This window comes from Selaginella moellendorffii, unplaced genomic scaffold (genome assembly GCF_000143415.4).
Source record: "Selaginella moellendorffii unplaced genomic scaffold, v1.0 SELMOscaffold_110, whole genome shotgun sequence".
Classification (NCBI taxonomy): Eukaryota; Viridiplantae; Streptophyta; class Lycopodiopsida; order Selaginellales; family Selaginellaceae; genus Selaginella; species Selaginella moellendorffii.
This window is the reverse complement of record NW_003314371.1, coordinates 372,455-396,465: the sequence shown is the minus strand read 5'-3', so window position 1 is coordinate 396,465 and position 24,011 is coordinate 372,455. Positions and strand designations below refer to the sequence as shown.

Sequence of the window (24,011 nt, the reverse complement as noted above, 5' to 3'; positions counted from 1 at the left end):
GCCAATATAGTGCTACTCTAACAAATGAATGCCAATAACACAAAGCTACATGTAATTCATTAACACTATCTTATCAAAGATTAATAAAACTCAATATAATCCTATAGAGAGACATCTCATTTTACTCAAGTCTTACGTCACATATTAACAACAAGGCATCACTTCAATGCCATCAACATTAAATTAAAGTTAAAAGAAAGCAAGAGTGAATCACCACTCAAAGCTCTTTAGTAACTAAGCTAACTAAAGTCAAAGATACTTTAATCAGTATCTAAGATAAATTCTTCAACAATACTCAGTTACAGATAACATATCATTAAGGAGTGAATCACCACATCCAAAATATAATCTAACATTACAGACCAATTGCAGCTGAATGATATTGATAAAGGTAAAATTGATATGCCAACATGGAAAAATCATGCAAGTTTTAACAACACAATCCTCTGCAACATTATCAGGTAAAACAACACATCACTAATAAATCTTCATCAAGAGAAACAAGTGTCAACAGTTCTCAATAAAATCTATTAACAATCACTAGTTGCAAAAAAATTAATAATCACTCTTCAAGTTGCCTTTCACAAAACCCAAACACTAAACTTACGTCATCATGTCACATACTTATTCAACATGAACGTAATACTTTAGATATGAGATATACAAACATGGACAAACACAAACTAAATGACTATTCTAATCCAATCGTACAATAATAAACTCACCAACTTGTTTAGTCAATAGCTCTAAACATGCCTTGAAGAGGTTAACTATGCATGATCTCACAAGACCCAAACACTAAACTCATGTTATTATGTTACATACTTGTCCAACATGAACGTAATACCCCAGATATGAGATATAGGAACATGAACAAGTATAGACTAAATGACTATTCGAATCCAATCATACAATAATAAACTCACTAATATGTTTAGTCAATAACTCTAAGTATGCCTTGAAGAGGTTAACTATGCATGATTAACACTCAATCAAAACTAAAGTGAAGACTATGAGATGGATTTTTATGGTATATAATCTGCTAATAGACAAGGCTATAATACAGGTACTAACACCTCAACCTCAAACAACTAAGTTAAACATAATTATCCTCAGCTAAGGAGTAGAGCCACCACGACCAAGTTCAGATCAGTGAGAGCTCACTACTCTCATAGAGTTTAATGAAATGCAAGGTATAACCTACCATTTAGCATAATATTACAAAAAAAAAGCACAAGAGTCACCTTTCTAAAAAAGTGCAACGGCCACTTTGCTATACCAACTTTAAACTTTATCTAACTCAATTACTTTAGCTCTAAAAAGTTAACATTTCTTTTAGGTCGCATCATACTAAAGTCAAAGCTAACCAAAGTCAACTCAAACCCTTTCACTAATCCATACTGGCTTATGAAAACAAAATGGTTTTCGAGTAAAATAATCAATAAGTCAACCATTGGAAAAGCCTAAAAAAAATTTTGAAAAATTTTTCATCCTAGAGAAAAAATGACTTTCAGTCTAAGAATACAAACTTTCAAGATTCAACCAACTTCCTTCTATTAAAAATTCATATAAATTCACACCTCAACATAAATTCTCATGACCCAATAGCATACTTAAGCATCAAATATCATGCCATAGTTTTCCAACAACATGCTATAATTTTATAAATCATACATACAATGCAGATAATTATCGTTATTGAGATCATAAGTTCATCACTACTATAGAGAAGAGAAACCATTCCAGGTTTATGTGCTTACTTAGCCATCATAAGTTGTACTTCCTGATATTGTGGCTAGATGTGTCAATTTCCAGTGACAGGGTCAGAATTTTAATGACTGAGCTCATGCTAGATCCACTTAAACCTACAGCATGAAGATTACTTTGAAAGAGAGCACTAGAACAACTAAAGTTGATGTTGACAAACTTGACTTCTTCAATTGCCAAATAAATGGATTAACTCTTCTACTTGTTTTACCTTTTGTATGCTTGCAAGGAAGAATAGGAAAAAAGTCACTGCATTTCCAGTTGTGGCATGTCCCCAGCATGAACTTTGAACTTAAAAGAAAAACTGAGTGAAGAGCCTTTGGTGATATCTGGGAGGACCCTCCAGTGACAACATGAACTCACATTCCTTCTCTTGAGCAGCCTTGATTCAGGCCAATTCCATGGTCTCTTCCTTATACTGGCTGTCTCATGCATCCTTATTGCTATGTACGTTGAAAGCATCTTATAACTTGGCAACATAGGCCTCACAGAGCATTGTCCACGAGGAGCATAACTTGGACCATCTAGGAGCTGAACAATCTTGAGTCAGAGCAAATCTTAAGAATATTCAAGTAAACCAAGCACAAATTATTATAGGTGACAATTCACTTAACAAAAATATTTTAGCTTGGAAATGGCATCATTTGCTTCTTGACATTCTTCTGAATAATTTTTAGGAACAACAGATCTTGGAAATCAAGACTGTAGTAAATCAAGGCATAACTCCCAGAATTTCTTACTATAAGCATTGAGTGATAGATCTCCTTGTTCAAAGATTTTTAGTGAAGCTTTTGTCAACAAGCTTGAGGAGGTTGATGTTTTTACTCAAATACTTGATTTCAATCACCTCACCCCGTGAAATTGGCATAGTACTGGTCTTCATAAAAATCTTACACACAAAAAGCTGGACTTTATGTGGTCATCAAACCAATAGCAGAGAGTCTTTCATTTCCTCTCTAAGCTCCTAAACAATATTGCAATGAACACTAAGAATATTACGTTAGTTGTCGGAATCTCCTCCTAGAGCATATGCGCATTTCCTCGCGGCATTTACGCGTGGCCCTAAACTTCCGGCGGCCAGGTCACCGAGTTTGGAAGCAAAAGCGGTTCCCTTTTTTGGGAAACAGCAGTGGGAAGAACGCGGTGCCCTAAATTTCCTACGGCCCAGACGCTGCCACGTCAGCGAGTCCAGGGCCTTATAAGTACTGCCCTTCTCTCCTCCGTTGATCATAGGGAAAAAGAAAAGTAAAGCAAAGCAATGCCAGCGTCTTCAGCGTTTGATTCGTCTCCAATCCGCGATGGTGCTCCGCCCGTCCGGAACTTCAGCCTCTCCAATCTCCCCGTGGTGCGCCAGATCGTAGATCTCGTCTACGATCCCGACAAGAAGGCCCAGGTCGATCGCGATGGCTACGCGGAGGAGATCGATCTCGGCGAGAAGCCCGCGATGATGCGGCGGCAGTGGTCCGTGGAGGATTTCGCCACCATCAGCGATGGGCAGCACCTTGGCCGCTGCCCCTACTCGTCCGTGGTGAAGAATCCGGGCGTACCCTACGAGTTCCAGATGCCGCTCCACTACCCGCGCTTTAGCAAGCAGCAGTACGCGACCATGCCCGAGTGGCAGATCGATCGGCTGCTCGAGGAGTATGGGCTGCCCGCGTCGGCCATGGGCACTCTCGAGGAGAAGCGCGAGTACGCCGTGGGCGCTTTTCTCTGGCGCGATCAGAGCAGCAACTAGAGGGAAAGTATCCCTGATGTGTTCTTTCCTTGCGAGTGGATTCTTTTTGTTTGTTTGAGTGGGTAGCGAAGAAAGAAGGTTTCAAAGGTTTAGGTCGATTTTCGGCCAGTGTAAATTCCTGAGAGATGAATAAAAGGATCCGTCTCTGTAGATGGTGTTCTTTGATGAATTAAGGGCCGGAAGCGTGAGCAACGCATGACGCCATCACCGCACGAAAAGTTTCTTCGACGCCATGCCGGAGATTTCGTGGAACGCATGAAGAGCATTTTCTTGGCGAGTGAAATACTGTGGCAAATTTGGTAACGTGGAATACCATGTTTGCAGGGTATCCCGGTCAAATTCATAGCGCAAAACATTGCTTTGATTCGAACAAGATACCACGAGTCTTTTAAAGGCTTTCGCATTAGCGTTTGAGCTTGATTTGGTTTCATGGAATGTTATGCTTCAAGCATATGCGAAAATTCCATAGCTGCGAGGTAACATCAGATATAATCTTTTCTAGCTTCGTTGCGCTGCTTGGAGTGTTCCATGCAATGCCATGCCGTGACGCGGTTTCATGGAACACACTCTTGGCAGGCTATGCCGAGCTCCAATCAAGCAAAAGGTGTTTACACGTCTATGCGATGCTCAAGAAGTATGGGTCTTCTACGCGAGGCAAAGGAGCTCTTTGATTCCGTGCCTGGTGTGGTTCTAACGCTGGCAAATGCGATGCTTGTGGCGTTTGCTCGCAATGGGAGGTTCGAGCAGGCGATAAGTCCACGCACTTCCACGTCGGGACTTGTTCTCTTGGAACTCTCTTCTTGCGGCTTGTGGCTTACGGCTCGAGCGGCAGGGTGGAAGATGTGAAATGAGTGGAGCGATTGTTCATGGGTTTCAGTGGGCTTCTGATGCCCAAGATGGATTGCTCGACGAAGCAAGAGAAATATTGGATAGAAACCCAGTGCCTATGGAACACGATGCTAAGATGGTTATGGCCAGAAAGAGGGAATGCCGCCATAAGCAGGACACCTTTGTTGCTTCACTCTTACGGCCGCTGTGGTTTTCCTCGCTCCAAGCAAACGCCGTGTTTGATCGAATGCCGTCGTGAGATGGAGTGTCGTGGAACGCTCTCCTGCTTCGAGAGGCGATCTCCAACCGGCATGGATATTGCTGGAGAGAATGCCGGAAAAGAAGAGTGTGACATTCGCGTGTGCTTCGTCCCTGGACGCCGGGTGAAGCTCCACGCCTTGCAAACTTAAGGATTCAAGCCGGACCACGCCTTTCGTCTCGCTTCTCCCTAGCTTTATAGCCGCCGTGGCGACTGATCACGGCCTGGAAGCGAGTTCTTGAGTTGGATCTTACCAAGGCTTCACCGTATGTGATTTGACCTCTCGAAAAACCAAACCAACGAGGATTTGTTATAAGGGTGTTCCATGTTTCTAGATTGACATACAGTCTATACAAGAGCTACACACACAAACCATAGCTCATCACCACAGTCTTGGAACTTCTCGCAGCTCTAAAAGATCTCTCTCCTAAAACCTTGGAAGAACTCGATCTCACTTCCAGAGAAACGCGCCAATCGCGTAGTCCCGCTTGTCACGGAGAGTTCCGGTGATAAGCGCCGAGAGACCATACTCCTCGAACAAGCGGTCGAGCTGCCACTCGGGCATGGCCTCGTACTCGGCCTTGGTGTACCTCGGGTAGTGGAGTGGCATCTGGAACACGTACGGCACCGTGGGGTTCTTGGCCACAGCCGAGTACGGACACTTCGCCGCTGGAAGAATGGTGGTGAAAGCCGCTGCCGACGACGCCATCTCTTTCCCTGGCTCCTCCTCCTCGAAAAGATGGAACAATCTATCGGTGGTGGCGAGCTCGTACTCCTCCTCCTTGGGCTTCTTGTCGATCCGGGAGGGAGAAGCGCGGTGATGATGGTGATGATCCTCGGGGTTGACAGGCATTTGGGCGAGATGGTATATATATGATTCTCGCGCGGGGAGAGAGGAGAATCAAATCTGGGAATGAGAAGCGACGATCCCCGCGAATGCAAATGGGGCGAGCCGGGCCGGAGAGAGGGCCAAAAGATTTTATACAAGCCTTGAGCTTGTATGGCGCTCGTGAGGGAATGGCGGCCACTCCCGGACGGACACTTGGGTATTCCCGGGCATGGATTTTGCAAGCGGTGGTGTTTCATGTGAGAGCCGGGCTTGGTTGGTTGCGAGTTGATCTTTCACGATCGATCGAGCCAAAACCACGCGATGGTTTTGGAGGGACTCACGACGATCTTATATGCAATCGATAGACGGATCGAATTTCCCCTCTCATGGTTGGGAATTTTGGAGCCTGGGATGCGAGGAACAAACCAGCGCCAGGCGCGGCCGCGATTGGCTATCATTTGAGCTCATGTGATCCAAGCCCGGCCGGGATCTCTCTCTCGCGACAAAAACCCATGAATTGGTCCTTTCCGCGCAGAGATTATATCATTGTTTCTGGATTGCGTGATCAAGAATCCGGGTGAATGAGCTATCATCATCCACGACGAAATTTTCCAAGAATTCTAGAAATGAGTGAGGTAGTAATCTAGTAGAAGAACAGTGGGAGCAATGATTCTCCCTGCATTCGCGCGTAACTCCCATGCTTTTATGCATCTAGCAGAGAATATTCTACAGCATCTTTTCCGATTTAAACCCCTCTGCCAGATCCAAGGTATGGTGATGCTGCTGGGCTCCGAGAGCGCTGGAGGAGGAGGCTCGCCGCCCGAGGGCTTCCATCTCCGGCGATCGTCCTTCTCCGCGAGGCTGAGGCAGATCGTTCGATGCAGCGGCAGCTCTACTACTAGCTCTGCTTCTCTCAATGGTTCGCCATCGCCATCGCCATCGCCATCGTCTCACCCGGCGAATTTGCACAAGGATCGGGAGTCGATCAGGGCGACGAAGGAGCGGTGCCCCTACTCGGCGATCTCGCTCCACAATCCATCGGTGCCATACGAGTTCCGGATGCCGCTTCACTACCCGAGGTACACCAAGGCAGAGTACGAGCAGATGCCCGAGTGGCTGCTGGATCGGCTGCTCGAGGAGTATGGGCTGCCCGCGCGGAGCATGGGAGGCCTGGAAGCCAAGCGCCAGTATGCAATTGGGGCTTTCATCTGGTCCCTGGATTGAACGGAATCGATGTCTCTGTCTTTCCCTGTTGACATTTGTATCGATTCCTCCCACCTCAAGGTGGAGAATTATGTGATTAAAAGCCGACATCGCTCAAGACTCCACTCCACTTGCAAGACTAGTATCTATATCACTTGGAAAAATTTCATAGCTTAGAAAGTATAGTACGTCAAAGATCACTGTTTCAATCAAACACATGATTTTCCAACAGAGAATGCAATTTTCACGTATCTAATACCTTTCAAGGATCCGTTGCTGCAAGCAATTGGAAGAAGAAGCCATATGATTCCAAGCACTTACTTTGCCAGAAGCCCTCTTTTCTGCTTTTAGGGTTTATGGATTTTTCCCGCTCTAGGGTTTTGAAATGCAGGGATGCGTTCTCAGCGAGGAGCAGCGAGCACGGAGCCTAGGCGCTGCCAAGGCGCGACTGGCTCGGAAATCCATCGGCGCTGGCGCGCATTTGGATAAGAGGTATCGATTTTGTAGTTTTTGCTCTCGAAAATGTGATGAGAGATCGAAATCCTTGACAGGAAGAAGGTGTGCGGGGTAAGGCCGTGTGAATGCCGCTGTGTGTGGGGGGAAAGCAGAAGTATCCACTGTTGGTCCCCATACTTCATTGCAGGACCTCGACGATTTTGATGATGACGCTTTTGAGGGGATTGATAGGCTTTGTGGAAGGAGGACGCTCGCGATGGAGGTTCTGGTTCATGTCAACGTATCTCCGGAAGCTCAATGTGTCCCAAAGGGATGCAGCGGTGAGCGACATTCTTCTGACTGTTGCCGGGCTGGGAAGTGGAAAGGTACAATCTTTTTTTTTCATTGCTAGTTTATTTCTGACTCGGGTTGTGAATTATCAGACCTCTACAATGGTCGCATGTATTCTGACAGGTATGCATTGGAGATGGTGAAACGCTTAAGTTTTGTAGACCCTGGCAATCTGATTTTGTCGATTGTATTTTGAACCAGAACAATCTTTGTCGAGCCTAGTGACTGCTGTATTGAATATGCTACCTCAGGTAAGAGTAAGTTTCTCAACAAGATGCTTATCCTGTTTTGCAGAGACGCGATTTTGAAGCTCGTGCAGTCGTGGATGAATCGGGGGGAAAACTCTTGAACTAGGATGAAGATTGTTGGACTGTGAGCAAATTTCATCTTTAAAATGCCTAAATTGTGTTTGATTCTGTAGGTGTTGGACTATCTTTTGGATGATGTGAATTTCTGTGTAAGCACCTTAGGATCCAAGAGGAAGTGAAAGAAAATTCTCGACCGCCGGGATGCTCAGTGCTTCTGAGAGCTTTCTTAGAACATATAACTGTTGGAGAGACCGAGAACTTTCGACGGCCGAGAAGAAATCATAATTCAGTAACGTTGACAACGATGCATCAGGTTTTAGCTTCTTATTGTGTTTATATGCTTTTACCATGCGCTCTGCGTCTGCAGTCGAAGGGACTGGAGTGGGAGAGCGTCTTCATTGGAACGTAAGATTGGCCTCGTCTTGCTAGCTTTGCTTTCACCTTTTTAGAACGGCTCCAATTGTTTAACATAGAACATACTTAACACAGCTGCCGGAGTATTATGGTCAACCTTGGTTATGAACCATAAGAGAGTCTTTCCAGAAGTAATAATAGATAGAAAAGAAGCTCAAGCTGAAACAAATGCATCATTTTGAAGACGTAGCACATGGCGAATTTGCAGAGCCTAGCAAAAGCAGCTCTTCCATTAATCTAGAAGTCTAAAATTTACATATTTCCGTCGTTGTTCAGTCTGAACAATCTAACACAAAAAATCGTCACTAACCATCAGTAGCTATCGTATCAAACCACCGTAAACCAGCCACATACCATTCCAACTACCCATACTTCGGCACCGCCAAGAGTCGCCCTGGGTATTTTGTTCGGTACCAGCTCTTCTTGTCCGCCTCAATAAAGTATAGCGTGGCGTCATCCACGGGCAGCCCCACCACAGCACCATCTTCCTCCGTCTTGACAACAATCCCACTCAGCCTCATGCTCCTTGAATCTGAATCCCATTCAACGATAACATCACCCATTTGGACACCAGGGACGATGCCAGCCACTTCATCTGGTAAGTAGTGCTCCTTGACGATTGCAGGGATTTCAACTTCTCCAGCCCGCCGCACAAAAACCACCTCTTCATTTCGAGGCAGACCAACCATAAGAGGCACCTTAGGAGGTAGTTCCAACTGAATCAGAAAAACACCCGATCAGGATCAGTCAGGATATTGAAGCAGTAGCTTACCGGTTCGAAGAGCTCAACAGCAGCCACCCAAGGCTGCCTGCGAAACAGGGAAACAACCTCACCTTTCACAGTCTGCCCATTGATCGTCACAGTAACTTCTCCACCTTCCTTCCACACCATGCTCTCCTTGTAACCCACGACGATGCACGTTGGCTGTGGGCTTAACGCCATAGTCGTAGGCGGAGTTCCGATGAAAAGAGCGACCCCTTTATCGCTACAGGTGCCCACAAACTGCAGCAGCTTCAAAGCGCCATGAGGAGGCTTCACACGAGGAGGATTCGCAGGAGGAGGAGGGTTCGCAGCCGTCGTCACAGAGGAGAAAGAACAGGAGGCCTTCATAAGCGCCTCCATTCGCTATAGAAGGAAGCAAAGCTGTCATTCCAATCCAAGCTATTTACTTACCTCAAGTATCTTTTGGATGTCATCCAGCTGCTCCTGGAGCTCTTTCTTCTTCTTGCTCTTGCTCCGCCCAAACAGCTTCTTCTCGGCTGCACTTATCATGCTCTTACACCGCGCCACCAGCCTCTCCATCGAAACTTTAGGCCTAGGGCAGAATGACAAAGTTTAAGAGGAAAAAGCTCAAGTCGGAGCATCTCTCAGCGAGGAGCAGCGGGCCAGCCATCCCGCTGCCAAGGCGCGGCTGCCTCGGAAATCCGCCGGCGCCGGTGCGCATTTGGACCAGAGGTATCGATTGATGCTTGTGCTCGAAAAAGTGTGGTGAGTGATCTGAGAGGAAGAAGGTGTGCGGGGTGAGGCTGCCTCTCGCGGATCTGGATGTGAATGCTGCTGTGTGTGGAGGGAAAGGAGGAGTTGGTCCCGTTTCTTTCGACGATTTTGATGATGACGCTTTCGAGGAGATTGATAGGCTTTGACGCGATGGAGGTTCTGCAGCAGACATGCCAACGTATCTCCGGAAGCTCAATGTGTCCCAAAGGGATGCAGCGCTACTTCTGATTGTTGCCCAGCCGGGAAGTGGAAAGGTACACACCTTTTTTTTTTTCATTGCTAGTTTTTCCTGACTACTTCGATTCAATTATCACGCACGTATTCTGACAGGTATGCATTGGAGATGGTAAAACGCTTAAGGTTTGTAGTTCCTGGCAATCTGATTTTGTCGATTGTATTTTGAACCAGAACAATCTTTGTCGAGCCTAGTGACTGCTGTATTGAATATGCTACCTCAGGTAAGAGTAAGTTTCTCAACAAGATGCTTATCCTGTTTTGCAGAGACGGGCTTTTGGAGCTCGTGCAGTCGTGGATGAATCGGGGGGAATGCTCTTGAACTAGGACGAAGATTGTTGGACTGTGAGCAAATTTTCATCTCTCTTTTGGATGATGTTTCGGAATTTCTGAGTAAGCACCTTAGGATCCAAGAGGAAGTGAAAGAAAAATCTCGACCGCCGGGATGCTCAGTGCTTCTGAGAGCTTTCTTAGAACATATAACTGTTGGAGAGACCGAGAACTTTCGAACTCGGCCGAGAAGAAATCCTAATTCAGTAACGTTGACAACGATGCATCAGGTTTTAGCTTCTTATTGGGTTTATATGCTTTTACCATGTGCTCTCGTTTGTAGTCGAAGGGACTGGAGTGAGACAGCGTGTTCATTTTGAAGGTAAGATTCGCCTCGTCTTGCTAGCTTTGATTTCACCTTTTTAGGCCAACGAGTTGGGAAACGCCACTGCTTCACGAGTCGTCATCTTTTGAGGTATCGCTATTTCTTCAATAGGACTTTGTATTTAAATTGCCATTCCGTTACAGGAAGAGAGGAGATTGTTTTACGTTCCAATGACTTGTGAAGAAATTGTATATAGTATATATAGTGGTAAACTCACAAAGACAGGTCCGTGAATTTTTTTTAAACATCTATTCTGAGATGCTTTTATTTTCGCAGATCTTGCAGCCATCGCGATTGTTAAGTGAATTGCCGTGTCAGCATTTGCAGTTCCAGGCAGTGCTTGCGATTGTTTTTACGGGTTCTTTGCAGGGAATATCTGACTGTCCTGGCAAAGTTAAGCTATTGCAACCTCCAGGCTCCGTGTCTAACTTGTCTAGAAGGGACGAGAGCGCGTTAGTGGATTGGTCCGCGTTTTAGAAGGTGAAAATATGTGAGCAATTTTGTGCAACTGACGAACTGATTTTCTAGTTTCAATGTCTACCATCGCGTCTATATTCTGCTTTCCAAGATCCAAAACGTCTGCTCACTAAAGTAAGTACAATTGTACTCGCTGTTGTGATGGTGGCCATCTTAATTGTAGGTTTGATTGTATACCTATCGACGAGCAGCTGCGATAAAAAACTGCGAAGAACAAGGTCTGTTATTTTTCGTAGCAATACGCTTTATTAACTGTAAGTGTTTCCCAATTTACACAGGATACATTGCACGCGTTGAAACGTTCATTGACAGATAGTGTACCCCGATCAGGTGAGATTAATTGGTCGAAACTACGTAGATCAAGTCGTATCTTTTTGTATTTTTTTTCTGTTTTCGGTTGCACTGTGAAACAATCGTCACGTCTTCATGCGTCGAAGTTGATCGAGCAGTACAAGGCTTTGTGATCATCGATCAAGGAAAGGCGTACTTAATCATTCGCTCTGGTTCTGAAATACAGTTCCTTCCTACAGTGTACGTATATCTTACTTTTCTGTACAAAAACTCCAACCAGGATGGTGTCCTAGCGTGCCGGGGACGGTGTAGGATAGGGAGCAGGACTTGGTGGAGTAAATGATAGAGGCGATGGCGATTTCGATGGAGCCGGGTAAGCAGCTGGTGCTTGTGGAGTGGTAGGAATTGGTACCGGAGTGATGGTTATTGGGGGAATGGTCGGAAAAGGAATGGTCGGAAAAGGAATACTGGTGGGACTGGGAGCGCTTGGGAAAGGAATGGTTGGAACGTACGGGAAAGGAATACTGGGAATGCTGGGAATAGTCGGGAATGGAAACAGTGGAAATGGGAAGGTTGGAAGTCCTGGAGATGGAGATGACGAAGGGGATGGACAGGACGATGAAGAGTTGATATAAGAACTGGGAGAAGACGACGAAGTGCTGATTTGCAGGGAGAGGTTGACCTGGAGACCACCGCTTCCAGTGTTGGAAGCGCTCCATGCAGACGATGGATTGGAAAGAGTAGTAGCAGTCGAGGAAGGTGACTGGAAAACTGACGAGGAAGGCGATGAGATTGACGATTGCGTCTGCGGCTGCAATGAAACTGCTCTACTGACAAGCTGCGGCTGCTGCTGCCTGCGATCGCCACTGCAATGCGGGAGCTTTGCTCGGGGACGAAACACGAAGGGCCCGACTCCATAGACTTGCCGTCCATCTGGCAACGAGCGTAGAGACAGGAAGGGGTTGTAAGCGTGGGCCAAGGGATACGTGCAGAGGTGATTGAGCGGCCCCCTCACAACTCGGCTCGTGCATGTCGAGAGCATGCTGACCGAGTCGGCGATCTGGAACGGGAGCTCCACCCTGAAGGCTCCCGTTTTGTCGGTGCTGCTTGTCTCTCTGAAGATGATCCGGCCGCCGGCATCGAAGCACTCGACAGCCGCGGTAACGTCTGCACAGATCACACAAGGATGGAAAAGAGGAGATCTAGAGAGGCACGTACTCGGAAGAGAGATGGAGTTGGAGGTGATTTGCATCTCCCAGCAGGTGTCGCAGATGGCGTAGCCAAGGACGAGCCTGGGCAGGAAAGTGGAAGAGGGAGACGATAGCTCGGCGGTGTAGAGGTTTCTCCCGGCGCTGGCGAGGAGTTGTGGCGAGAGCAGCATGGCAAGAAGTAGCAGCATCGCCATTTTTTTGACATTTGGACAAAAAGAGGAGGATTTATTTGTAGATTCGCTAAGTGGAAGGAAGAAAGAATCAGTGCCTGGAATTGAGGAACGGTCACTAGGTAACTCCAAAACTTTGCTTTTCTTTGATGTCCATAGTTCTAAATGCAGAGCTTTTATTGGTGATGATGCTTCTTGGTTCCGTGAAAAGGTGGCGGTGCTTGAGCGGAGGGCGATCCATGCTTTGGCGGAGCGCTCCCGGGTTTGCTGGAGCTTGGATGTGGAGGGAATGCTCCTGGAAACCACGCAGATCCTGGGAATGGAGTCGAGTGTGGAGGAGGAGCCGCCTTGTTAGAGCCGTGTGGTTCTGGTTTCGGGCTTGGAGGAGGAAATGCGAATGGTGGATATCCGAAAACCGGGTGTGGAGGAGCCGCCTTGTTGGCAGTGGAGTGATCTACCGGAGGAATTGCTCCAGGAAAGAATGGTGGGAAGTTTTCAAATCCTGGAAAAGCAGGGTGTGGAGGGGGAGCCGCGCTCGAGCCCTGGTCATCGGCTAGTGCTGGTTTTGGATGGCGGAAAGGATTCTCGTTGCAGGATGGAAGAGGTTCCGGCGGCTGGAAGAAGAAAGGCCCAGCGCTGTAGAAGGGCCATGGACGGGCAATTTTGAGCGACGACTGGAATGCCGGGGTTGCTGGCGATGGCGGGCTCCAAGGGTAGGACTGGAACTTGACGGGAGTGTTGCAAGTGCCGAGATCGCCCTCGACTCTGGAGAAATCGCTGGCCACCTTGACAGAGCAAGACGCCAGCTTCGCGGGAGAGGTGCCCACCTCTAGCGGCAGCGCGATGGTGAAGACGCCAAACTCGGAGGTGGTGTTGGATGCCTGGAAGTCACCGCACCGGATGATCGCGGTCACGTCTTTGGTGATCAAGCGAGAGCGTTAAGTATCCAAACTTCTTGGAAGAACACACTAGATACTTACTTGGAATGGCGATGGTTGCGAACGAGAAGGTCTTGTCCATGCATCGGTCGCAAAAGATGGCGCCAAATACCGTTGGGGGAACCGCCGGTGGCTTCTTGGGACTCCATTTCCTCGCATCAGCAGTGGCGTCGAGACAAGCAAGAAGAACAAGAATCGCGAGCTTGTAAAACGCGGCCATTTTCTTCTCGGATTTGCTCGTTTTCGAGAAGATTGAAGCTGGATGGATGGATGATCTCTCCCCCTCGCCGCAATTTATAGGCAAGTCCTTCGAAACGTGACGCTTTGCTCCCGTCAGCTGTGTGTAAGCTCAGGAAACCTTTCCTGGAAAGACTTGGAAACTCCTCCCTCCTCGTCCTCCTTTAAAGTTGAATGTGTTGTCAAGAAACACACGCAAAATGGAAGTGGAGAAAAGTTTCATGTAGCAGCGGCGACTTGTACATAATAGTCCTGACTTTTTTTTCCACCATTTTCTTGATTGTGTCTGAGCCGTTGATAGTGTTACTTTCATCACCATTCGTCACGTATCTGTCGTTCCCAAAACCCAATAGTCACCGAAAAACACCCCCATAATCATACCTTTCAGCTTCCTTCTTTTTCTCGAATGCGTGTGGTGCTAAGACTTTTACCTCACTTCTAGTGCTTGGGGGGCCACTTTGACACCAAAAATCTTCATTCAATCTTTACTTAGAAGGTGCTCCTGCTACTATAAGGGGCTCACTTTTTTGCAAGCTTGAGCAAAATCATCTGCCCTTGATTCTGCCTCGTTTTCTGGGTATATTATAGATAAACAATAATATCCAATGCCCGTAAATAGGATTAGAACAAGAGCAATGCACGGTCAGCAACGGTAGGCAAGCTGAGCAAGCTCAAGAGAAAATCCCCACCTTTTGGCACCTCGCTGCACAGGAGATGGCGTGGTGCTATAACATCCAAGAAGATCAACTTACGTAAAGCTCAAGCATAGCATGCGTCAAGTCCCTACACAGCAACTGCGCGTCCATCGCTGGCATTGCCCAGGAGTCGTATCCCTGTCCCAATGGCGATCCGTCAAGCGATGAGAGTAGCGCCGTCTTCCCCTAACCAGAGCATCGGTTTTCTCTGTTTCAACCTGCAAGACGATTGTTCCGTGTTGGCCAGCGGCGCAGCTGATTTAAGCTGCTTTACGCACCTGATGCCAGAACCTGGAATCAATGCAAAGTTGAATGACTCTTTTGTGATTTCCAATCTTCATGATCATACTATGGCGAGTGTAGTACTGCACTTTGTACACTTGGTTGGCTGGAGAGTGACTGAGATGAGTCACTTCGGGACCATCACGAAGCGTAACAGCTTCGCAGTAGTCCTTTGGTTTTGGTTTAGCTCGAGGAGCAGCAACTGACCCAAAACGAAGACGCACACCAAACTCTTGCACATCCCAGGCCGTGCGTTCGAAAGATTCCGGGCCAAGGGCAGCTGCTTGGATGGTCACCACGAAACAAGGGCAGCTTGGCGTTGATTCTCCCGAAGTTGGTGTGGAGCTCGGGATACTCGACGATGGTGGGCACGACAGCTCTCGGATCGTACGCCGGACTCGACTATCTGTTCCAGTGTTTCGCCACGGATCGACGTAGACGCGTTGTGGTTGAGTCCCGGATCAACTTTTGAGCAGATAGTGCAGTGTCCTTCTCCTACATCGAGGATGGTCGATTCTACGTCCTTCGGCTTCAATGGCCCACTCAATTGAAATACACAAACGTTTGCCTCCTATTCGTCATCCTATGAGTTCCAGATGCCACTCCAATCTTTAGCAAGCAGCAGAACGCCACCATGCCCGAGTGGTCGATCGGCTGCTCGAGGAGTATGGGCTCCGGAGCATTACACCGTGATGGTGGATCTACTAGGGCGGAGCAATCAGCTGGAAGAGGCGGTACGCCATGGGCACCTTCATCTGGCGTTCAGAGCAACTAGAGGGAAGGGGGATGTGTTCTTTCCTTGTGTTGACTTGCGTCCTCCATTTTGAGTGGTAGCGAACTTCCAGATTGACATACAGTTTATACAAGAGCTAAGACACAAACCGATGTTCACCATGTTTTGTGGGTGCTCAAATTCCTGAAACTTCTCGCAGCTCTAAGATCTCTCTCCCACAACCTTGGAAGAACTCGATCATGATCGATCTCACTTCCAGAGAAACGCGCCAATCGCGTAGTCCCGCTTGTCACGGAGAGTTCCCGTGAGGAGCGCGAACAAGCGGCCTCGTACTCGGCCTTGGTGTACCTCTTGTAGTGGCGTGGCATCTAGGAACACGTACGGCACCGCCGGGTTCTTGGTCACCGCCGAGTACGGGTGGCAGAATGATGACGCCATCTCCTTCTCTCGCTCCTCCTCCTTGTCGAAAAGATGGAACAATCTATCCGGCTCGGACACCTCCTTGGTGGCGGAGAGTCAGGAGGCGGGAAACGCGTGGTGGTGATGATCCTCGTGGCATAGACAGGCATTGTGTTTGTGTGATTCTCGCGAGGGGAGAGTCGGGGCTGTGGAGAGAAATGTGGAGAGCCCAGAGAGGGCCGGCCAGAGACAGGGCCAAAAGATTTTACATAAGTCTTGGGCTTGTGTGGCGCTCGTGAGAGGGTGGCGGCCACTCCCGGACGAACACGGACGTGGATTTGCCGCCGCTTGTGGAGGTGCGTGGTGTTTCATATGACAGCCTAGCTTCACGATCGAGACAAAACCAGTGGTTTTGGAGGGACTCGCGACGATCTTATATGCAATCGATTAAGGGTGAGACGCCAGTCTTCTCGGTCGTTCGAATTCCGCTCTCGTTTTGGAGCCTGGGATGCGAGGACCAGATTGATGCAATCCAAGCCGGCCAAAATCTCCTCTCTCTCGCGACAAAAACCCATGAATTTCGCATTGTTTCTGACCAGGAATCCCATCATCCACGACGAAATTTTATTCTAGAAATGAGTGAGTGTTTCTGCTGTGGTGGTAGAAGAGTCTAGTTGGCTTCCTAAAGTGGGGACACAGATTCTCCCTGCATTCGCGCGTAACTCCCAGTCAAGAGAATATTCGACCGCATCTTTTCCGATTTAAAACCCCACTGCCCCGCGCACTGCAGATCCAAGGTATGGTGATGCTGCTGGGCTCCGTGAGCGCTGGAGGAGGAGGCTCGCCGCCCGAGGGCTTCCAGCTCCGGCGATCTTCGTCCTTCGCGAGGCTGAGGCAGATCGTTCGATGCGGCAGGTCTGCTTCTCTCAATGGATCGCCATCGCCATCCTCTCAGGCAAATTTGCACAAGGATCGGGAGTCGATCAGGGCGACGAAGGAGCGGTGCCCCTACTCGGCGATCTCGCTCCACAATCCATCGGTGCCATACGAGTTCCGGATGCCGCTTCACTACCCGAGGTACACCAAGGCAGAGTACGAGCAGATGCCGGAGTGGCTGCTGGATCGGCTGCTCGAGGAGTATGGGCTGCCGGCGCGGAGCATGGGAGGCCTGGAAGCCAAGCGCCAGTATGCAATTGGGGCTTTCATCTGGTCCCTGGATTGATCGGAATCGATGCCTCTTTCCCTGTTGAAATTTGGAAAGGAGCGATTCCTATGTGCACAGGCGTCGTGGTCAAGACTCCACTCCACTTGCAAGATTAGAATTATACCACTTGGAAAAATTTCATATGTAGCACGTAAAAATTCGAGAAGATCACTGTGTCAATCGAGAATGCAATTTCTTACCTTTCAAAGATCCGTTGCTTCAAGCAGAAGCCATGATTGCTCTCCTCTTTTCTACTTTTAGGGTTTATGGGTCTCCCACAGTGTTTTAGCAAAACACCCTTGGAGGTTTTTCCCGCTCTAGGGTTTTGAAATGCAGGGATGCGTGCTCAGCGAGGAGCAGCGAGCACGGATTCTGGCCAGCCATCGCGCTGCCAAGGCGCGGCTGGCTCGGAAATCCGTCGGCGCAGGCGCTCCTTTGGACCAGAGGTATCGATTGATGCTTTTGCTCTCGGAAAAATGTGGTGAGAGATCGTGGCAGGAAGAGCCCTGACAGGAAGAAGGTATGCGGGGTGAGGCCGCCTCTCGCGGATGTGGATGTGAATGCTGCTGTGGGTGGAGGGAAAGCAGAAGTATCCACTGTTGGTCCCCGTACTTCATTGGGGGCGTTTGAGGACTTCGACGATTTTGATGAGGACGCTTTCGAGGAGATTGATAGGCTTTGTAGCAAGAGGAATGAAGACGCTCGCGATGGAGGTTCTGCAGCGGACATGCCAACGTATCTCCGGAAGCTCAATGTGTCCCAAAGGGATGCAGCGCTGAGCAGCATTGGTAAGCCACTTCTGATTGTTGCCGGGCCGGGAAGTGGAAAGGTACACACTTTTTTTTTCATTGCTAGTTTTTTCTGACTACTTCGATTCGTTTATCAGACCTCTACAATGGTCGCACGTATTCTGACATTGTTAAACGAGGTATGCAGTCCTCTCTTTGTTTTTTTTGTTAAAAAGCTCAAGGGTTCGGCACAGGGGGTAGACTCCAAGAACATTCTAGGAATGACCTTCACGACAGCTGCTGCAACGGAGATGATGGACCGCGTCGCTGCTGTGGTGGGGAAGGAGGCGTCCAAGGAACTTATGATCTCGACGTTTCATTCCTTTTGCTTGCAACTCTGTCGCTCTCATGCGGAGAAGTAAGCTGTCCCTGTGTCATGCTGCTTGCTAAGCAGTAGATTTGCAGGTTGAACAGGACGTCTGAGTTTCTAGTTTATGGAGCTAGCCAGCAAAGGAAGGCCGTGATTGAGGCAACACGGTTAGCTTTGGAAGCAACAGAAAGCTGTGACGCTCAGAAACCCGAAGTGTGGAGAGAACGGGCGAAAAAATGGCAGCGGTTCGTAACGCAGGTTGTGTCGAAAATTATAATGACATGTCGGAGCCTAAGAATTTTGTCGCAGGCAAAAGCTTCTGGACAGGATTCTGAGCAGATTGAGAAATCAGGAAATCATCTTGGGGTATTTCTTGTTTGTCTCTATGTTTGGACAACTTGTTACTAGCGAAACCCGTGCAGGCGGATATTCTGAGGCATTACGAAAGAATACTGGCATCCTGCAATTCGCTGGACTACCATGACTTCATTGGATTTGCTGTAAAGCTTTTAACTGATCACCCTGATGGTAAAAGCGTGCAGTGTACTGCAATGCGTTTTCACACCCTTTTTTGACAGTGTCAGCGGAATGTCACAACACTTGGGCATATGTACTCGTTGACGAGTTCCAAGATACGAGTGTGATGCAGTACAAGCTTTTGCGGCTTCTTTCTCTGCACGGGAGGGTCACTGTGGTTGGGGACGATGATCAAGTAAGACATCTCTACGTTCTGCTAATATTTTCTTTTGCTAGTCCATTTTCAGCTTCAATGGTGCCAACTCTCTCGGTTTTTCCACATTCCGGAATGACTTTCCAAACCACAAAGAGGTCTAAAAAGCTGAAATAAATAACGTAGTCATGTGATTTGTTGTCTGCGTGCTTAGGTGAGACTACACCAAAATTATCGCTCCACTGGCTGTATTGTAGAAGCAGCGAGATGTGTCATTCAAAATAATGATTCAGGCTGCAGCGCTAAAGTTGTGCGAACGGATAACGATTTTGGAGAAAAGGTATCAGGAATTCAGAACATATTTTACCGACTATTTTTGGTTTACCAGATAGTTGTTATGGAGTGCCGAAATGAAGAAGCACAGTGCGCATTTGTGGTCGATGAAATCCTGGAAAAGGCTTCAATGGCCAGTGACATCAAGCCGGTGTTTGCAAACTTTGCTATACTCTACAGACGACAGGTGTGTATTTGATTTATTTTCTCTGTCGTCATTTTCGCTTGCAGGTCACAGGCAAAATATTTCAATCTGCTTTCCGTAGTCGAAAGATTCCGTTCAATATGCATGGAGTAGCAGTCTACCGCAAGAAGGTTCCATGCTCGTTTTTCTTTTCTAGTTGGCTGACTTTCATGGCATATTGTAGGTTGTGAAAGACGTGATTGCTTTATTGTGGACATCCTTAGGAAGAAGTGGGACCGTGTTTGAAAGAAGAGTATTTAAGGCGTTATATGGTGGTGATAAAACGGAAACAAAGAAGGTATGATATCTGTTTTCTATCTTATACAGACATTGGGATTTTTCAGGCAGTGGAGTACGTGGAAAAGTACGGAAAAAATGAAAATTGTAGTTTTCTTGAAGCAGCAGAGATTATTTTTACGGCAAAAGTTTCGGGTACCTTTAGCAGGTCTTGCATAAGCATTATAAATGCGTGCAAAACATTTTTCTTTTCTTTTTCAGGCGCCAACTTAGCCAAGGCCGGAAAGTACTGACTACCGTGGAGATGGTGAAACGCTTGGCTGCCAAGGTTTGCAGTCCCTGGCAATCTGATTTTTACGATGAATTGCATTTTGAACCAGGAACAATCTTTGTCGAGCCTAGTGACCGCTGTATTGAATATGCTACCTCAGGTAAGAGTAAGTTTCTCAACAAGATGCTTATCCTGTTATGCAGAGACGCGCTTTTGAATCTCGTGCAATCGTGGATGAATCGGGGGGAAAGCTCTTGAACGAGGATGAAGATTGTCGGACTGTGAGCAAACATTCTTCTTTAAAATATGTCTAACTTGTGTTGGACTCCAGGTGTTGGACTATCTTTTGGATGATGTTTCGGAATTTCTGTGTAAGCATATTAGGCTTCAAGAGGAAGTGAAACCAAATTCTCGGCAGCTGGGATGCTCAGTGCTTCTTAAAGATTTTCTGGACCATATAACTGTTCGAGAGACCGAGAACTTTCGAACTCGCCGAGAAGAAAATCATAATTCAGTAACGTTGACAACAATGCATCAGGTGTGAGCCTATCGTCTTTATATGTTTCTTTTAGCATTTTCTCTGTATTTGCAGTCGAAGGGACTGGAGTGGGACAGCGTCTTCATTGTGAAGGTAAGATTGCCCTCTTCTTGCTAGCTTTGATTTCATCTTTCTAGGCCAACGAGTTGGAAACGCCACTGCTTCACGAGTCTTCATCTTTGGAGGTATGGCTATTTCTTCTAAGAAGTCTTTGTAGATTAATTGGCATTCCGTTACAGGAAGAGAGGAGATTGTTTTACGTTGCAATGACTCGCGCAAGGAAGAAATTGTATATAGTATATATAGTGGTTAACCCACAAAGACAGGTCTGTAACACATTTACTTTCAATGTTTTCTGATGCTGTTCTTTCAGATCTTGCAGCCATCGCGATTCTTAAGTGAATTGCCGCGACAGCATTTGCAGTTCGAGGCAAGGTCCTGCTTGTGCTTGCCATTGTTCTCATAGATTTTTTTCAGGGGTTATCTGACTGTCCTGGTAAATTTAAGGTATTGCAACCTCCAGGCTTAGTGTGTAACTCGTCTAGCAAGGATGTTTTGGACGAGAACGCGTTAACGGATTCGTCCGCGTTTTTGAGAAGGTGAAAATATTGATAGATCAATTTTGTGCAACTAACGAAGCTGTTTTTGTAGTTTCAATATCGAAGCCAGGTCTACCATCGCATCTATATTTCATCAATGGGCTAAGAAGTCCGCTTTTCAAGATCCAAAACGTCTGCTCATGAAAGTAAGACCAATTTTACACGCTTTTGTGATGGTGGTCATTTTAATTGTAGGTTGGTTTGGCTATAGACGAGCGGCTGCGATCAAAAACTGCGAAGAATAAGGTCTTTATATTCATAGAAATACGCTTTATCAACTTTTATTTCGTAATTTACCCAGGATACATTGCACGCGTTGAAACGTTCATTGACAGATGATGCAGCATTTGCGTACGCCGACCAGGTAAGTTTTACTGGCCGGAAATACGTATATCAAGCTGTTTCGGTTTGTATTTGTATAAGATTGTCAAGTGGGAAAAACTTCCTGCACATGAGCGCTCAGTACACATGGCTGAACGACAGGTTTGTTCTCACATTATTTTATTTTACTCGTCTGATAAGGCGCCTCTCCAGGAGTACTTCCAGCAAAAATGTTCTGAGCGTACAATGGGCTCCGTTCCAGCAACAGCTAAACAGGTTGTGGATATGCACCGATAGACCCTCTAAAACCCTGATTGTAGATTGCGTTTCTTCGGAGCTTCGGTTGCACTGTGAATCCATCTTCACGTCTTCATGCGTCGAAGTTGATCGAGCAGTACAAGGCTTTGTGATCATCGATCAGGGAAAGGGGTTTGCTGAAATACAGATCCTGTAAGTATTGGACAATCCCGATCAGTCACTAACTTTTCACAACATCAAGGCTGGTGTACTTGGAGTGGTCGGACCGATGGTTATTGGGGGAATCTTCCGGAAAGGAATGCTCGTAGGAATGGGAACGCTTGGGAAAAAATTGCTCGTAGGAATGGGAACGCTTGGGAAAGAAATGCTGGGAACGTTTGGGAAAGGAATGGTGAAGGGAGTGGAATAGTCTGGAACGGAAATAGTGAAAATGGGAAGGTTGGAATTCCCGGAGATGGAGATGACGAAGTGGACGGGGAAAAGTTGCTGCAAGAACTGGGAGAAGACACGAGGAAGTGCTGATTTGGAGGGAGAGGTTGACCTGGAGACCACCGCTTCCAGTGTTGGAAGCGCTCCATGTAGACGATGGTTCGGAAAGAGCAGTAGCAGTCGAGGGAAAACTGACGACGAAGGCGAAGAGATTGAGGATTGCGTCGGCTTGCTGCTGCCAGTGATCGCCATTGCAATGCGGGAGCTTTGCTCGGTGAGGAAACATGAAGGGCCCGACTCCATAGACTTGCCGTCCATCCGGCAACCAGTGATTGAGTGGCCCCCTCACCACTCGACTCATACATGTTGGGAGCATGCTAACCGAGTAGGCGATCTGGAGCGGGAGCTCCACCGTGAAGGCTCCCGTTTTGTTGGGTGCTACTCGTCTCTCGGAGGATGATCCGGTCGCCAGCATCGAAGCACTCGACAGCTGCGGTAACGTCTGCACAGATCACACAAGAAAAAGAGGAGATCGAGCAAAGCTCAGGATGGGAAGAGGCATCGAGTTGGCGGTGATTCACATCTCCCAGCAGGTGTCGCAGATGGCGTGGCCAAGGACGATCCTCGGCAGGAAAGTGGACGAGGGAGACAATAGCTCGGCGATGTAGGGGTCTCTCGCTGCGCTGGCCGCGAGGAGTCGTGGCGAGAGTAGCATGGCGAGAAGGAGCAGCATCGCCATTCTTTTTGGACATTTGGACAGGAAGAGGAGGATTTATAAGATTCGCCAAGTGGAAGGGAGAAAGAATCAGTGAGGAAACGGTCACAAGGTAAACTCCAAAACTTTGCTTGTTTATTTTGATGATCTAAAGTTCCATATACTTTTGCAGAGCTTTTATGGGTGATGATGCTTCTTGGTTCCGTGGAAAGGTGGCGGTGCTTGAGTGGAGTGAGATCCATGCGTTGGCGGAGCGCTTCCTGGTTTGCTGGAGCTTGGATGTGGAGGGAATGCTCCAGGAAAGGATGGTGGAGAGTTTGCAAATGGAGGAGGAGCCGCCTTGTTGGAGCCGTGTGGTGCTGGTTTCAGAGGATATCCAAATCCCGGGTGTGGAGGAGGAGCCACTTTGAAGGCAGTCGAATGATCTACCGGTGGAAATGCTCCAGGAACGAATGGTGGGAAGTTCCATCCAAGTCCTGGAAACGCAGAGTGTGGAGGAGGAGCTACTTTGCTGGCAGTCGAGTGATCTACTGGAGGAAACGCTCCAGGAAAGAAAGGCGGAAAGCTTCCAAATCCTGGGAACGCAGGGTGTGGAGGAGGAGCGACTTTGTTGGCAGTCGGAGGAATGGCTCCAGGAAAGAATGGTGGGAAGTTTCCAAATCCTGGAAAAGCAGGGTGTGGAGGGGGAGCCGCGCTCGAGCCCTGATCATCGGCTACTGCTGGTTTTGAATGGCGGAAAGGATTCTCGTTGCAGGATGGAAGAGGTTCCGGCGGCTGGAAGAAGAAAGGCCCAGCGCTGTAGAAGGGCCATGGACGGGCAATTTTGAGCGACGACTGAAATGCCGGCATCGATGGTGGCGATGGCGGGCTCCAAGGCTGGAACTGGAACTTGACGGGAGTGTTGCAAGTGCCGAGATCGCCCTCGACTCTGGAGAAATCGCTGGCCACCTTGACAGAGCAAGACGCCAGCTTCGCCGGGGAGCTGGCCACCTCCGCCGGGAGGGCGATGGTGAAGACGCCAAACTCGGAGGTGGTGTTGGATGCCTGGAAGTCGCCGCACTGGATGATCGCGGTCACGTCTTTGGTGATCAAGCAAGAGCGTTAGAGCAAATCTAGTTCCAAACTTCTTGGAAGAACACATTAGATAACTTACTTGGAATGGCGATGGTTGTGAACGAGAAGGTCTTGTCCATACATCGGTCGCA

At 47.7% G+C, this 24,011-nt stretch overlaps 4 protein-coding genes across 12 annotated transcripts; 2 read left to right on the top strand and 2 right to left on the bottom strand.

The window, feature by feature from the left end:
- The first annotated feature begins 7,211 nt into the window (after positions 1 to 7,211).
- On the top strand, positions 7,212 to 8,225 carry LOC9662749 (ATP-dependent DNA helicase SRS2-like protein At4g25120). 2 transcript variants are annotated; one of them, XR_002990997.1, is made up of 6 exons: positions 7,212 to 7,442; positions 7,500 to 7,530; positions 7,609 to 7,658; positions 7,702 to 7,779; positions 7,829 to 8,028; positions 8,083 to 8,225. XR_002990997.1 is itself a non-coding variant. In XM_024664477.1 (4 exons), the coding sequence occupies exons 1-4, from the start codon at positions 7,281 to 7,283 to the stop codon at positions 7,759 to 7,761; spliced, it is 303 nt and encodes a 100-aa protein (XP_024520245.1). In that variant the 5' UTR covers positions 7,212 to 7,280; the 3' UTR covers positions 7,762 to 7,823. The 2 variants fall into 2 exon arrangements, 1 of the variants encoding a protein (XP_024520245.1); XM_024664477.1 differs by lacking the exons at positions 7,829 to 8,028; positions 8,083 to 8,225 and having other exon boundaries at positions 7,702 to 7,823.
- Positions 8,226 to 8,323: 98 nt separating this feature from the next.
- LOC9662748 lies at positions 8,324 to 9,449 on the bottom strand. Of its 2 annotated transcripts, XM_024664474.1 has the most exons (4): positions 9,304 to 9,449; positions 8,902 to 9,255; positions 8,484 to 8,845; positions 8,324 to 8,415 (listed from the first exon to the last, which is right to left on the bottom strand). In XM_024664474.1, the coding sequence occupies exons 1-3, from the start codon at positions 9,430 to 9,432 to the stop codon at positions 8,492 to 8,494; spliced, it is 837 nt and encodes a 278-aa protein (XP_024520242.1). In that variant the 5' UTR covers positions 9,433 to 9,449; the 3' UTR covers positions 8,324 to 8,415; positions 8,484 to 8,491. The 2 variants fall into 2 exon arrangements, with proteins under 2 accessions (XP_024520242.1, XP_002990629.1); XM_002990583.2 differs by having other exon boundaries at positions 8,324 to 8,845.
- A 25-nt stretch (positions 9,450 to 9,474) lies between these two features.
- LOC9662747 (ATP-dependent DNA helicase SRS2-like protein At4g25120) lies at positions 9,475 to 24,000 on the top strand. 7 transcript variants are annotated; one of them, XM_024664456.1, is made up of 31 exons: positions 17,472 to 17,599; positions 17,652 to 17,982; positions 18,040 to 18,081; positions 18,136 to 18,299; positions 18,347 to 18,509; positions 18,561 to 18,617; positions 18,674 to 18,779; positions 18,830 to 18,963; positions 19,005 to 19,079; positions 19,136 to 19,261; positions 19,310 to 19,441; positions 19,486 to 19,569; positions 19,623 to 19,736; positions 19,783 to 19,883; positions 19,937 to 20,003; positions 20,056 to 20,106; positions 20,150 to 20,227; positions 20,278 to 20,484; positions 20,539 to 20,577; positions 20,622 to 20,669; positions 20,724 to 20,810; positions 20,858 to 20,914; positions 20,962 to 21,083; positions 21,136 to 21,229; positions 21,279 to 21,329; positions 21,385 to 21,447; positions 21,507 to 21,566; positions 21,618 to 21,680; positions 21,725 to 21,854; positions 21,904 to 22,918; positions 22,979 to 24,000. In XM_024664456.1, the coding sequence occupies exons 1-29, from the start codon at positions 17,484 to 17,486 to the stop codon at positions 21,812 to 21,814; spliced, it is 2,922 nt and encodes a 973-aa protein (XP_024520224.1). In that variant the 5' UTR covers positions 17,472 to 17,483; the 3' UTR covers positions 21,815 to 21,854; positions 21,904 to 22,918; positions 22,979 to 24,000. The 7 variants fall into 7 exon arrangements, 5 of the variants coding, with proteins under 5 accessions (XP_024520227.1, XP_024520224.1, XP_024520223.1 ...); XM_024664459.1 differs by lacking the exon at positions 17,472 to 17,599 and adding an exon at positions 9,475 to 9,585 and having other exon boundaries at positions 20,622 to 20,810; XM_024664455.1 differs by having other exon boundaries at positions 20,622 to 20,810.
- On the bottom strand, positions 11,553 to 12,843 carry LOC112342514 (extensin-like). The gene has a single exon (XM_024664473.1). It carries the CDS (start codon positions 12,687 to 12,689, stop codon positions 11,574 to 11,576), a length of 1,116 nt encoding a protein of 371 aa, XP_024520241.1. The 5' UTR covers positions 12,690 to 12,843; the 3' UTR covers positions 11,553 to 11,573.
- Positions 24,001 to 24,011: the final 11 nt, after the last annotated feature.

Coding starts and splice junctions, on each gene's coding strand:
- LOC9662747 (XM_024664455.1), top strand. CDS start 17,484: ATGCAGGGATGCGTGCTCAGCGAGGAGCAGCGAGCACGGATTCTGGCC. Junction 20,485..20,538: donor CGTTGACAACAATGCATCAG/GTGTGAGCCTAT, acceptor CTGTATTTGCAG/TCGAAGGGACTGGAGTGGGA. Junction 20,915..20,961: donor GACAGCATTTGCAGTTCGAG/GCAAGGTCCTGC, acceptor GATTTTTTTCAG/GGGTTATCTGACTGTCCTGG.
- LOC112342514 (XM_024664473.1), bottom strand. CDS start 12,689: ATGGCGATGCTGCTACTTCTTGCCATGCTGCTCTCGCCACAACTCCTC.
- LOC9662748 (XM_002990583.2), bottom strand. CDS start 9,432: ATGGAGAGGCTGGTGGCGCGGTGTAAGAGCATGATAAGTGCAGCCGAG. Junction 9,256..9,303: donor ACATCCAAAAGATACTTGAG/GTAAGTAAATAG, acceptor TTCCTTCTATAG/CGAATGGAGGCGCTTATGAA. Junction 8,846..8,901: donor CTGTTGAGCTCTTCGAACCG/GTAAGCTACTGC, acceptor TTTCTGATTCAG/TTGGAACTACCTCCTAAGGT.
- LOC9662749 (XM_024664477.1), top strand. CDS start 7,281: ATGATGACGCTTTTGAGGGGATTGATAGGCTTTGTGGAAGGAGGACGC. Junction 7,443..7,499: donor CCGGGCTGGGAAGTGGAAAG/GTACAATCTTTT, acceptor GTGAATTATCAG/ACCTCTACAATGGTCGCATG. Junction 7,531..7,608: donor GGTCGCATGTATTCTGACAG/GTATGCATTGGA, acceptor ATTTTGAACCAG/AACAATCTTTGTCGAGCCTA.